The 12,163-nt window shown below is 45.6% G+C and overlaps 1 protein-coding gene across 14 annotated transcripts in view; it reads left to right on the top strand.

Moving 5' to 3' along the window:
• The window catches only part of ephb3b (eph receptor B3b), a 120,175-nt gene that overhangs the window by 64,178 nt on the left and 43,834 nt on the right, over positions 1-12,163 (top strand). For 10 of the 14 annotated variants that reach the window (XM_045697425.2, XM_045697427.2, XM_045697418.2 and 7 more), the window contains exons 3-5: positions 1-176; positions 5,525-5,680; positions 8,205-8,540. The exon at positions 1-176 is cut by the window's left edge and continues 530 nt beyond it. In XM_045697425.2, the coding sequence (XP_045553381.1) occupies positions 1-176; positions 5,525-5,680; positions 8,205-8,540 (668 nt within the window). The remainder of the gene's footprint in view (positions 177-5,524; positions 5,681-8,204; positions 8,541-12,163) is intronic. The other 4 variants (XM_045697429.2, XM_045697419.2, XM_045697416.2 and 1 more) reach the window with 1 other exon arrangement.

Genomic DNA, 12,163 nt, shown 5'->3' with positions numbered 1-12,163 from the left:
CGGAACATGTGTTCCCAACGCTCTTGAGGTGTCCGTGCCTCTCAAGCTGTACTGCAATGGAGACGGCGAATGGATGGTTCCTGTGGGATCGTGCACCTGCGCCTCCGGGTTCGAGCCCGCAATGAAGGACACCCAGTGTCAGGGTGAGTGTGACATCAAGGACACTCAATGTCAGGGTGAGTTTTTTTGGTCACCATTTTTGGGTAATCACCCAATGCTTTGTGTGTCCCCTTTGGCGTCAGCCATTTTGTGTCAAAATGTCAAATACATTCAGCCTTACTATCTTGAAACAGAGAAACCAACAATGCACAAAACAACAGATCATATAGTCAGTGGCACTCTCTCAATTGAGCATCTACCTCCCCTGACCTCGATTGTCCCAGGAGTGGATTAATAAATACACGTGTTGTCAGTAACCTATATGACAACTGAGCAAGCTGGACAGATCTAGGAGGGTGAGGTCTGATAGAGAACAGAACAGATTCACAGAGGTTCAGACCAAGATTAATTAAAACAGCAGGCCACAGCTCAAATGGAGTGCAGGGGACAGAGAGTGGAGGGGAGGAGGGAGGGAGGGGATGGAAGAGGAGGTGGGGGGTAGTGGAACGTTAGACTGGGGGTAGTGGAAGGTTAGACTGGGGGGTAGTGGAAGGTTAGACTGGGGGGTAGTGGAACGTTAGACTGGGGGTAGTGGAACGTTAGACTGGGGGTAGTGGAACGTTAGACTGGGGGTAGTGGAACGTTAGACTGGGGTTAGTGGAAGGTTAGACTGGGGGTAGTGGAAGGTTAGACTGGGGGTAGTGGAAGGTTAGACTGGGGGTAGTGGAACGTTAGACTGGGGGTAGTGGAAGGTTAGACTGGGGGTAGTGGAACGTTAGACTGGGGGGTAGTGGAACGTTAGACTGGTGGGTAGTGGAAGGTTAGACTGGGGGGTAGTGGAGAATTTGACTGGGGGGTAGTGGAACGTTAGACTGGGGGTAGTGGAACGTTAGACTGGGGGTAGTGGAACGTTAGACTGGGGGTAGTGGAAGGTTAGACTGGGGGTAGTGGAAGGTTAGACTGGGGGTAGTGGAACGTTAGACTGGGGGTAGTGGAAGGTTAGACTGGGGGGTAGTGGAAGGTTAGACTGGGGGTAGTGGAACGTTAGACTGGGGGTAGTGGAAGGTTAGACTGGGGGTAGTGGAAGGTTAGACTGGGGGTAGTGGAACGTTAGACTGGGGGTAGTGGAAGGTTAGACTGGGGGGTAGTGGAAGGTTAGACTGGGGGGTAGTGGAAGGTTAGACTGGGGTAGTGGAAGGTTAGACTGGGGGTAGTGGAACGTTAGACTGGGGGGTAGTGGAACGTTAGACTGGGGGGTAGTGGAACGTTAGACTGGGGGGTAGTGGAACGTTAGACTGGGGGGTAGTGGAACGTTAGACTGGGGGGTAGTGGAACGTTAGACTGGGGGGTAGTGGAAGGTTAGACTGGGGGTAGTGGAAGGTTAGACTGGGGGTAGTGGAGGTTAGACTGGGGGTAGTGGAGAATTTGACTGGGGGGTAGTGGAAGGTTAGACTGGGGGTAGTGGAGAATTTGACTGGGGGGTAGTGGAACGTTAGACTGGGGGTAGTGGAATGTTAGACTGGGGGTAGTGGAACGTTAGACTGGGGGTAGTGGAACGTTAGACTGGGGGTAGTGGAACGTTAGACTGGGGGCTCATGTGTCAAATGGAGAACAGGGGAGATGAGAGGCAGGCCGATGTCAGAGTTATCGATTTGCATGGCTGATTGTGATGCGGGGTGTGTGTGTGTGTGTTTGTACATGTACGTGCATGCGTGTGTCAGGCCTGTACATCACGACACCCTGCAGACAGAGAAGGAGATTCAGGAGAGAGATAAACAGAAAGGAAGAGCGTGTAGTTTAGGAATGATCTGGAAGTCTAAGAAGAAAAGACATTGAGCGAAACAGGAGTATTCTTCATGTCACCACCTCCCTACAGTGCACGGCGTTGAATGTGTGCCCACCTTTTAAAAGGTGTGCGAGCGAGCACAGTAAATCTATTGGCGGGTGTGTGGTTAAAAACTAATTTGTTTGCCTCTGGCAGCTCAAGGGCAAATCCCTGGCGACTGGGCCTGATAAAATGCTCTCTAATCATGTTCACCGGAAACCACAGTGGATAAATCTCCCTGTTGTCTCTCTCTCTTTTTCCTTCTTTACTATTTATCTCTCTATTGCTCTAGCTCTCTCTTTCTCTCTCGCTCTCTCTCTCTTTCTGTCTCTCTCTCTCTCCCTCTCTCTCTTTCTGTCTCTCTCTCTCTCTCCCTCTCTCTCTCTGATTTTCTCTGTTTGTCAACCTGTACATCTCTCCCTCTCGCTCTCTCCCTCTCTCTCTCTCTCTCCCTCTCTCTCTCTCTGTCTCTCTCTTTTTCTCTCGCCCTCTCCCTCTCTCCCTCTATCACTCTCTCTCTCCCTGGGTACTTTCTGTGTATGTCTACCTGCACATCTCTCTCTCCTTGTCCTCCCCCTCTTGTATTATTGTTGTATTCCCGCTCTCTCTCCTAGTCTAAAGGTCCTTGAGCCCTATACTCTGCATGAGAGGTTAAGAGACAGAAACGAAGATAGTACAGGAGAGAAAGAGAAGGCAAAAAGAGAGGGCGAGAGAGAGCGATAGAGGGAGAGAGGGAGAGGGTGAGAGAAAAGTGAGACAGAGACGGAGAGAGAGAGAGCAAGAGAGACAAAGAAAGATGGAATGAGAGCGAGAGAAAAAGAGAGACAGAGAGAGAGAGAGACGAAGAGAGAGAAAGAGAGAGGGAGGGAGAGAGAGAGAGACAGAGAGAGAGAAGCGAGAGAGAAGAGAGACAGAGAGTGAGAAAAGGTCAACCAGTGAAGAACAAACATCATTGTAAATACAACCCATATTTTTGCATATTTATTTTCTCTTTTGTACTTGGAACTATTTGTGCATCGCTACAACACTGTATATAGACATAATATGACATTTCTAACGTCTTAATTCTTTTGGAACTTCTGTGAGTGTAATGTTTACTGTTCATTTTTATTGTTTATTTCACTTTTGTATATTATCTACTTCACTTTCTTTGGCAATGTAAACATATATTTCCCATGCCAATAAAGCCCATTGAATTGAAAGAGAGAGAGAGCGAGCGAGCGAGAGAGAGAGAGCGAGAGAGAGAGAGAGGGAGAGAGAGAGAGATCTGCAAAAAAGAAGCCTGCAGGATGAGCATTTTATCTGACCCCCCACACCCCCTTAGCTAGGTTAGTGCCCTTCAAACACGATAATTCATAATGAACATGAAAGAAGAAAAAAAAAACACGCATTGCACAACTAGCATGTTGCTAACACGTTCATAACTAGACTAGTGGTGTTAGGGAAAAACGCTGTCGCTTCCTGTTACTCTGGTAGCCATTGCTTTGGGTGATTAATGATTGAAAAACAAACACACTCAGTGATAATGAACACGGCTCAGCAGGCTAATGCAGCTTATGCACCAATATTTAACCTTCACACAGAGGGCAACGGTGTTGATCGTGACAAGACCCAGTCCCACAATGCTATCATTGACCTCATTTCCACTAGTTTCCAAATGATACTTTCAACAGGAAGCAAACATACCCAGGAGCAACATGGAACACGTTGAACCAAAACAACCTTGACACTGACGAGTGAGCTGGCGGATCATGCTAATCAACATTTGCTCTCTCACCTTCCTCTCCCTTTTTTCATTAACGCACCAAGACGGCTCCATTCATCTTTTAACAGGACAGTTTAGTGAGATATAGAAAGATAGAGCCGCCTGTTGCCTGTGCTGTGCTTTCCTGTGTTTTCCTCGCTGCCTCCTAACTCATCACCTTTCCTGTGCTGCTCGCTGCCTCCTAACTCATCACCTTTCCTGTGCTGCTCGCTGCCTCCTAACTCATCACCTTTCCTGTGCTGCTCGCTGCCTCCTAACTCATCACCTTTCCTGTGCTGCTCGCTGCCTCCTAACTCATCACCTTTCCTGTGCTGCTTGCTGCCTCCTAACTCATCACCTTTCCTGTGCTGCTCGCTGCCTCCTAACTCATCACCTTTCCTGTGCTGCTTGCTGCCTCCTAACTCATCACCTTTCCTGTTCGGCGCGCTGCCTCCTAACTCATCACCTTTCCTATGCTGAACGCTGCCTCCTAACTCATCACCTTTCCTGTGCTGCTCGCTGCCTCCTAACTCATCACCTTTCCTGTGCTGCTCGTTGCCTCCTAACTCATCACCTTTCCTGTGCTGCTCGCTGCCTCCTAACTCATCACCTTTCCTGTGCTGCTCGCTGCCTCCTAACTCATCACCTTTCCCTGTGCTGCTCGCTGCCTCCTAACTCATCACCTTTCCCTGTGCTGCGCGCTGCCTCCTAACTCAACACCAGAGTTATAAACTCGGATAGGGAGTCTACAAAGGGCACCGATTGACTATGTTATGACACTTTCCATCAGAGAAACGACGTGGTCCTGGTAGCGTTGAGAACACATTACATCTATACCAGAGGAAGCTGATGACGGGCTCATTGTAACGACTGGAATGGAAAAATTGGAACGGAGTCAAACGTGGTTTCATTCATTCCATTCCAGCCGTTACAATGAGCCCGTCCTCCTATAGCTCCTCCCACCAGCCTCCACTGATCTATACCAAATCCATTATCCATTAGTGGTGCAGTAAACTGGATGAATTAGAAAAAGGCCGGCTATTGGCATGTTACTGGGAAGTAAAGTTTGTTTCCAAGTGGCAGGGAAGTGTGTGTGTGTGTGTGTGTGAGTGTGTGTGTCAGTGTGTGTGGTGTGTGTGTGTGTGTGTGTGTGTGTGTGTGTGTGTGTGTGTGGTGTGTGTGTGTGTGTGTGTCTGTGTCTTTGTGTGTCAGTGTGTGTGTGTCAGTATGTGTCGGTATTTGTCAGTGTGTGTGTGTGTGTGTGTGTGTGTGTGTGTGTGTGTGTATCAATGTGTGTCGGTGTGTGAGTGCATGTGCAAGCATTAAGGAGTTCAGAGGAAGCTTTACGCTAGCGTGTGTTTTCCTCTGAGTGGTGTGTTAGTAATTTGGGATGACAGTGTGTGCATGCTGGTTAAAACCCCCTCTTTCTCCACCGTTGGCGGTGCTCTCCAGGGGGAAAACTAACACAAAACCAGCACCAGTGAGAGCTGTCAATCATGAGGGAAGCTGTAGTTTATCACAAAAGCTCAGAGAGAGTGCCAAGATAACACACGGACATACTGTACACACACACACACACACACACACACACACACACACACACACACACACACACACACACACACACACACACACACACACACACACACACACACACACACACACACACACACACAACAACCAAAACAGTAACAACAACAACAACATCAACCACCGACATTCAAAGACATTCAGTAACAAGCTAAAAATTGAAATGAGTGTGTTTTCATTGGAGCTGTGTTTAACCCAGTCCACTTTATCTGTGTACTTCCACTGGCTATTGGACTCACACTGTTTAATCTCTCTCTCACTCTCAGCTTGCAGCCCGGGCACGTTCAAATCCAAGCAGGGCGAGGGTTTCTGCACACCCTGCCCACCCAACAGCCGTACAAGCTCTGGCGCAGCCAACGTATGCTCCTGCAGAAACGGCTTCTACCGCTCAGACACAGACTCACCAGACAACGCCTGCACCAGTAAGCGGCATGCTAGCATATACCCATAGACTTCCAGTCATTGCACCTGTAAACAGGATGCTAGCATATACCCATAGACTTCCAGTCATTGCACCAGTAAACGGGATGCTAGCATATACCCATAGACTTCCAGTCATTGTACCTGTAAACGGGATGCTAGCATATACCCATAGACTTCCAGTCGTTGCACCAGTAAACGGCATGCTAGCATATACCCATAGACTTCCAGTCATTGCACCTGTAAACGGCATGCTAGCATATACCCATAGACTTCCAGTCATTGCACCTGTAAACGGCATGCTAGCATATACCCATAGACTTCCAGTCATTGCACCTGTAAATGGCATGCTAGCATATACCCATAGACTTCCAGTCATTGCACCTGTAAACGGCATGCTAGCATATACCCATAGACTTCCAGTCATTGCACCTGTAAATGGCATGCTAGCATATACCCATAGACTTCCAGTCATTGCACCTGTAAATGGCATGCTAGCATATACCCATAGACTTCCAGTCATTGCACCTGTAAACGGCATGCTAGCATATACCCATAGACTTCCAGTCATTGCACCAGTAAACGGGATGCTAGCATATACCCATAGACTTCCAGTCATTGCACCAGTAAATGGCATGCTAGCATATACCCATAGACTTCCAGTCATTGCACCTGTAAATGGCATGCTAGCATATACCCATAGACTTCCAGTCATTGCACCAGTAAATGGCATGCTAGCATATACCCATAGACTTCCAGTCATTGCACCTGTAAATGGCATGCTAGCATATACCCATAGACTTCCAGTCATTGCACCTGTAAATGGCATGCTAGCATATACCCATAGACTTCCAGTCATTGCACCAGTAAACGGGATGCTAGCATATACCCATAGACGTCCAGTCATTGCACCTGTAAACAGGATGCTAGCATATACCCATAGACGTCCAGTCATTGCACCTGTAAACAGGATGCTAGCATATACCCATAGACGTCCAGTCATTGCACCAGAAAGCGGCATGCTAGCATATACCCATAGACTTCCAGTCATTGCACCAGAAAGCGGCATGCTAGCATATACCCATAGACTTCCAGTCATTGCACCAGAAAGCGGCATGCTAGCATATACCCATAGACGTCCAGTCATTGCACCAGAAAGCGGCATGCTAGCATATACCCATAGACTTCCAGTCATTGCACCAGAAAGCGGCATGCTAGCATATACCCATAGACTTCCAGTCATTGCACCAGAAAGCGGCATGCTAGCATATACCCATAGACTTCCAGTCATTGCACCAGAAAGCGGCATGCTAGCATATACCCATAGACTTCCAGTCATTGCACCAGAAAGCAGGATTCTAACATATACCCATAGACGTCCAGTCATTGCACCAGTAAACAGGATGCTAGCATATACCCATAGACGTCCAGTCATTGCACCAGTAAACAGGATGCTAGCATATACCCATAGACTTCCAGTCATTGCACCAGTAAACAGGATGCTAGCATATACCCATAGACTTCCAGTCATTGCACCAGTAAACGGCATGCTAGCATATACCCATAGACGTCCAGTCATTGCACCAGAAAGCGGACCATTTTGCAACTCATTGAGTTACTGTGTGCATAAATACGTTTTCCAAACAAACAACAAACAGGAGAATATGTTGCTCAAGGGCCTGTATAGAGTCAGGTTGTGGGTAACACTGAAGAAATGACTCCTTTCTCTCTGAACTATGGGCTCCCCTCAGCACCTGTATCACTCCTCTCTGAAGGGTCTGACAACATTCCCACATTGCTACGTGTACAACAAACCTAACAACCTCTAACCTGACGTTATCGCTGCCGTTTTACCCACCGTAGTCTATACGTCTGTAGAGCCGCTACCTCGCTCTGGCAGAGTGGAGGAATCTATCTAGTGGATGTGTCTTAGTTAAGAGCATGGAGAGCATACACACACACACACACACACACACACACACACACACACACACACACACACACACACACACACACACACACACACACACACACACACACACACACACACGGAACTAATCCTTTCACTGGTGGTGATTCTCCCAAAGTGCTGCCAGAGATATGGCTCCCTAGCTGTTCGTATCCCAAAGTGCTGCCAATAATTGGATAAGAATTGCTTCGCCGCTGCCAATAGTCTCTCTCGTCCCCCTTAGCTGTTTCCACACACACAAATATGCGTGCACAAGCTGGCATGCACATGCACGCACATAAACACCCTCTCACACACGCTCTCCTCCTCACAGAAAGAACCGCCACGTCCATTTATTTTATTTGGAGCTTTCTCCAAGCAGAGAGAAGGGAACTCACCTCATCTAGCACCTCTAGCATCAAAGTCCTAATGAAATAGAATATATTACATTCTAATCCTTGTTATATTTGATGTCCTGTGGAATTGTTCAACATTGATGCTTTGGCAATCATTTTGTCATGACAATAAAGCATTTTTAAATTTAAAATATATATTTTTCTCTTTTCTTCCTCCCACAGCCGTCCCCTCGGCCCCGCGCAGCGTCATCTCCAACGTCAATGAGACCTACCTCGTCCTGGAGTGGAGCGAGCCTCGTGACTCGGGCGGCCGCGACGACATCTTCTACAACGTCATCTGCAAGAAGTGCCTGCCCGAGCGCGGCATGTGCTCGCGCTGCGACGACAATGTAGAAATCTCGCCGCGCCACCTGGGTCTGACGCAGCGGCGCGTGGCAGTCCGCAACCTGCAGGCCCACACCCAGTACAGCTTTGAGATCCAGGCAGTCAACGGTGTGTCGAATAAGAACCCGTACACGCCGCAGTTCTCCGCCGTCAATATCACCACCAACCAAGCCGGTAGGTAGAAGCTTGACTGTTGCATTGGATCGGATATAACTTTATTATTGCATTGTGAAACAAACAAAAGATGTACAGAAAGAGAACAAGGTCAGCCACAGAGCAACAACCCCAGGATTAATTAGCGTAAAGTGCCTTTCTCAAGGGCACACAGGCACCGTGCTACAATCGGTGCTGCATTTTACGATACAATTGGTTAAGATGGTGGTTGCGTCAAATCAAATTCAAGCTTTTATATATATACAGCAAATTTCAGACATGGAATGCAACACAATGGTGCTTCACAGGAAAAATGAATAAAAAGCTATGAAAATAAAAGCTGGAATATTTAGTACACAGCAAACAAGATAAAAGGGAAAATAAATAGTATTTTTCAGCAGCAATGCAGGTAAAAGTAGACATTTGTTCTGATAGCTACAATCCCTCTGTATGTACAGTGCCTTGCAAATGTGTTAACTCCCATGGCTTTTTCCTATTTTGTTTCATTACAACCTGTAATTTAAGTTATTTTTGGGGATTTCATGTAATGGACATACACAAAAAAGTCCAAAATTGGTGAAGTGAAATGAAAAAAATAACTTGTTTCAAAAAATGATGAAAAAGAAAAATCTTAAAAGTGGTGCGTGCATATGTATTCACCCTCTTCGCTATGAAGCCCCTAAATAAGATCTGGTGCCACCAATTACCTTCAGAAGTCACATAATTAGTTAAATAAAGTCCTCCTGTGTGCAATCTAAGTGTCACATGATCTGTCACATGATCTCAGTATGCAAGGGGCACGACCAAGCAAGCGGCACTATGAAGACCAAGGAGCTCTCCAAACAGGTCAGGGACAAAGTTGTGGAGAAGTACAGATCAGGGTTGTGTTATAAAAACATATCCAAAACTTTGAATATCCCACGGAGCACCATTAAATCCATTATTAAAATATGAAAAGAATACGGCACCACAACAAACCTGCCAAGAGAGGGCCGCCCACCAAAACTCACGGACCAGGCAAGGAGAGCATTAATCAGAGAGGCAACAAAGAGACCAAAGATAACCCTGAAGTAGCCGCAAAGCTCCACAGCGGAGAATGGAGTATCTGTCCATCGGACCACTTTAACCCGTACACTCCACAGCGCTGGGCTTTACAGAAGAGTGGCCAGAAAAAAGCCATTGCTTAAAGAAAAAAATAAGCAAACACGTTTAGTTTTCACCAAAAGGCATGTGGGAGACTCCCCAAGCATATGAAGAAGGTACTTTGGTCAGATGAGACAAAAATTTTGCTTTTTTTCCATCAAGGAAAAAGCTATGTCTGGCGCAAACCCAACACCTCTCATCACCCCGAGAACTTCATCCCCACAATGAAACATGGAGGTGGTAGCATGCTATGGGCATGTTTTTTATCGGCAGGGACTTGGAAACTGGTCAGAATTGAAGGAATGATGGATGGCACTAAATACAGGGAAATTCCTGAGGGAAACCTGTTTCAGTCTTCCAGAGATTTGAGACTGGGACAGAGGTTCACCTTCCAGCAGGACAATGACCTTAAGCATACTGCTAAAGCAACACTCAAGTGGTTTTAAGGGGAAACATTTACATGTCTTGGAATGGCCTAGTCAAAGCCCAGACCCCAATCCAATTGAGAATCTGTGGTATGACTTAAAGATTGCTGTACACCAGCAGAACCCATCCAACTTGAAGGAGCTGGAGCAGTTTTGCCTTGAAGAATTTGAAAAAATCCCAGTGGCTAAATGTGCCAAGCTAATAGAGACATACCCCAAGAGACTTGCAGCTGTAATTGCTGTAAGAAGTGGCTCTACAAAGTATTGACTTTGGGCGGGTGAATAGTTATGCACGCTCAAGTTTTCTGTTGTTTTGTCTTATTTGTTTTACCATTTTTATTTTATTTTGCTTCTTCAAAGTTGTAGTCATGTTGTGTAAATCAAAATATACAACCCCCCCAAAAATCCATTTTAATTCCAGGTTGTAAGGCAACAAAATAGGAAAAATGCCAAGGAGGGTGAATACTTTCGCAAGCCACTGTAAGTATGGGTTACATACAGTATGCATTTTAAGTGAGGATTAAGAAGAAAAACAATTAAATTAGCTTTTACCGAAGGACCTTTCCACAGCACTTGGCACACACCGCCACGAATAACAACAGTGAGGCAGTGCTTCGTGTATGACTAGGCATTCAACCTGCAGTGTTCTGCCCACTAGGATCAACCCACTGTTAACCCAGGGCATCTTCAGTAACTACCTAGCTAACCCATTTGGTTCCTTGGATTTTGTGGGATCAACCCACTGCTAACTGGTTTCCCTCTAGTTTCACATTGATTGTGGGGAACGAAGTCAAGTATTTCCTGACGTAAAACATAATGTTTTTTTAAATGTTCTGAGAACAGAAGTGAAAATGTCACCTCTTCTGGGAATGTTTATTTTTAGGTTGCAGGATGTTCTGAGAACATTTACTCTGGTTCCAGGGAGGTTCTGAGAACATTTTACTCTGGTTCCAGGGAGGTTCTGAGAACATTTTACTCTGGTTCCAGGGAGGTTCTGAGAATGTTTTACTCTGGTTCCAGGGAGGTTCTGAGAACGTTTTACTCTGGTTCCAGGGAGGTTCTGAAAATGTTTTATTCTGGTTCCAGGGAGGTTCTGAGAACGGTTTACTCTGGTTCCTTGAAAGTTTTCCTGGGAGGTTTTATTAACGTTCTGAGAACTAAATTATAGGTTATTTGAAGGTTTCTTAATAACTTCCTTAAAACTTTCATTCAATGTTTCAGTAAGACTTTTAATAACACTGCTAGCTTATTTTCTGTAACTTTTTGAACTCCAAGCACAAATAGGACACATAGAAATTAATTTCCTTAGGCGCTAACCATGCAAACACATAAATTTTTTTATTGTGACACGGCATCAGTGAGATTAAAACCTATAATCTTATATTTTCTGTCCATGGAAATGTTTCATTACGCCACCAGGATGGAGCTATAATGCCATGTTTATGAATACAAAGCTGTTAATTTTAGTCTATTCAAACAGACACAATTTCAAAGGAAACAAGCACTCATTAAGATCAGGTGTGGCCAATTAATGGGCACGGTCAAAACACCTGAACAACTTAACAAGATAGAGGAAAGAGAGAGTTTTGTTGATGCTGAGAATGGAAATTGTATGTATTTAAATAACATTCTTAGACATTCTCTGAACATTAGAAAAGTTTTTATGGACATTTTTCTTAACATTCTGAAAACGGAATGTATGTTAAATAATTCTCGAAACAATTTGAGAACATGACTTTAAATAGAACCATGAGGAAACCTGTAGGAAACAAAGTACTGAAATTCCCACAGAAGAACAATGTTTCTAAACGTTCTTTGAACATATGGTTCTCAGAATGTTTTGTGCTAGCTGGGTAGGCCACCATAGCGGTCTGCACCACTAAGACCCATTCAGTTTTTTTCTATGCATCTGAGAAGATGCAGGCTAGGCTAACCTCTTTTTGGGATAGATGATGAGTTAAGTGGAATGTGTAGTGTGTATTGAGTTTGCCTTGCTCTGTAGTGGACGTCCTTATACCGTTTTGAGTTTGGCCTGTGTCTGTTGCGTTAGGGACAGAGATATATGTTGAATTTTCC

This window comes from Salmo salar, chromosome 16 (assembly GCF_965601325.2).
Source record: "Salmo salar chromosome 16, fSalSal1, whole genome shotgun sequence".
NCBI classification, from domain to species: domain Eukaryota; kingdom Metazoa; phylum Chordata; class Actinopteri; order Salmoniformes; family Salmonidae; genus Salmo; species Salmo salar.
Note: the sequence above shows the minus strand (reverse complement) of the source record. Positions and strands in the feature narration are given on the sequence as shown.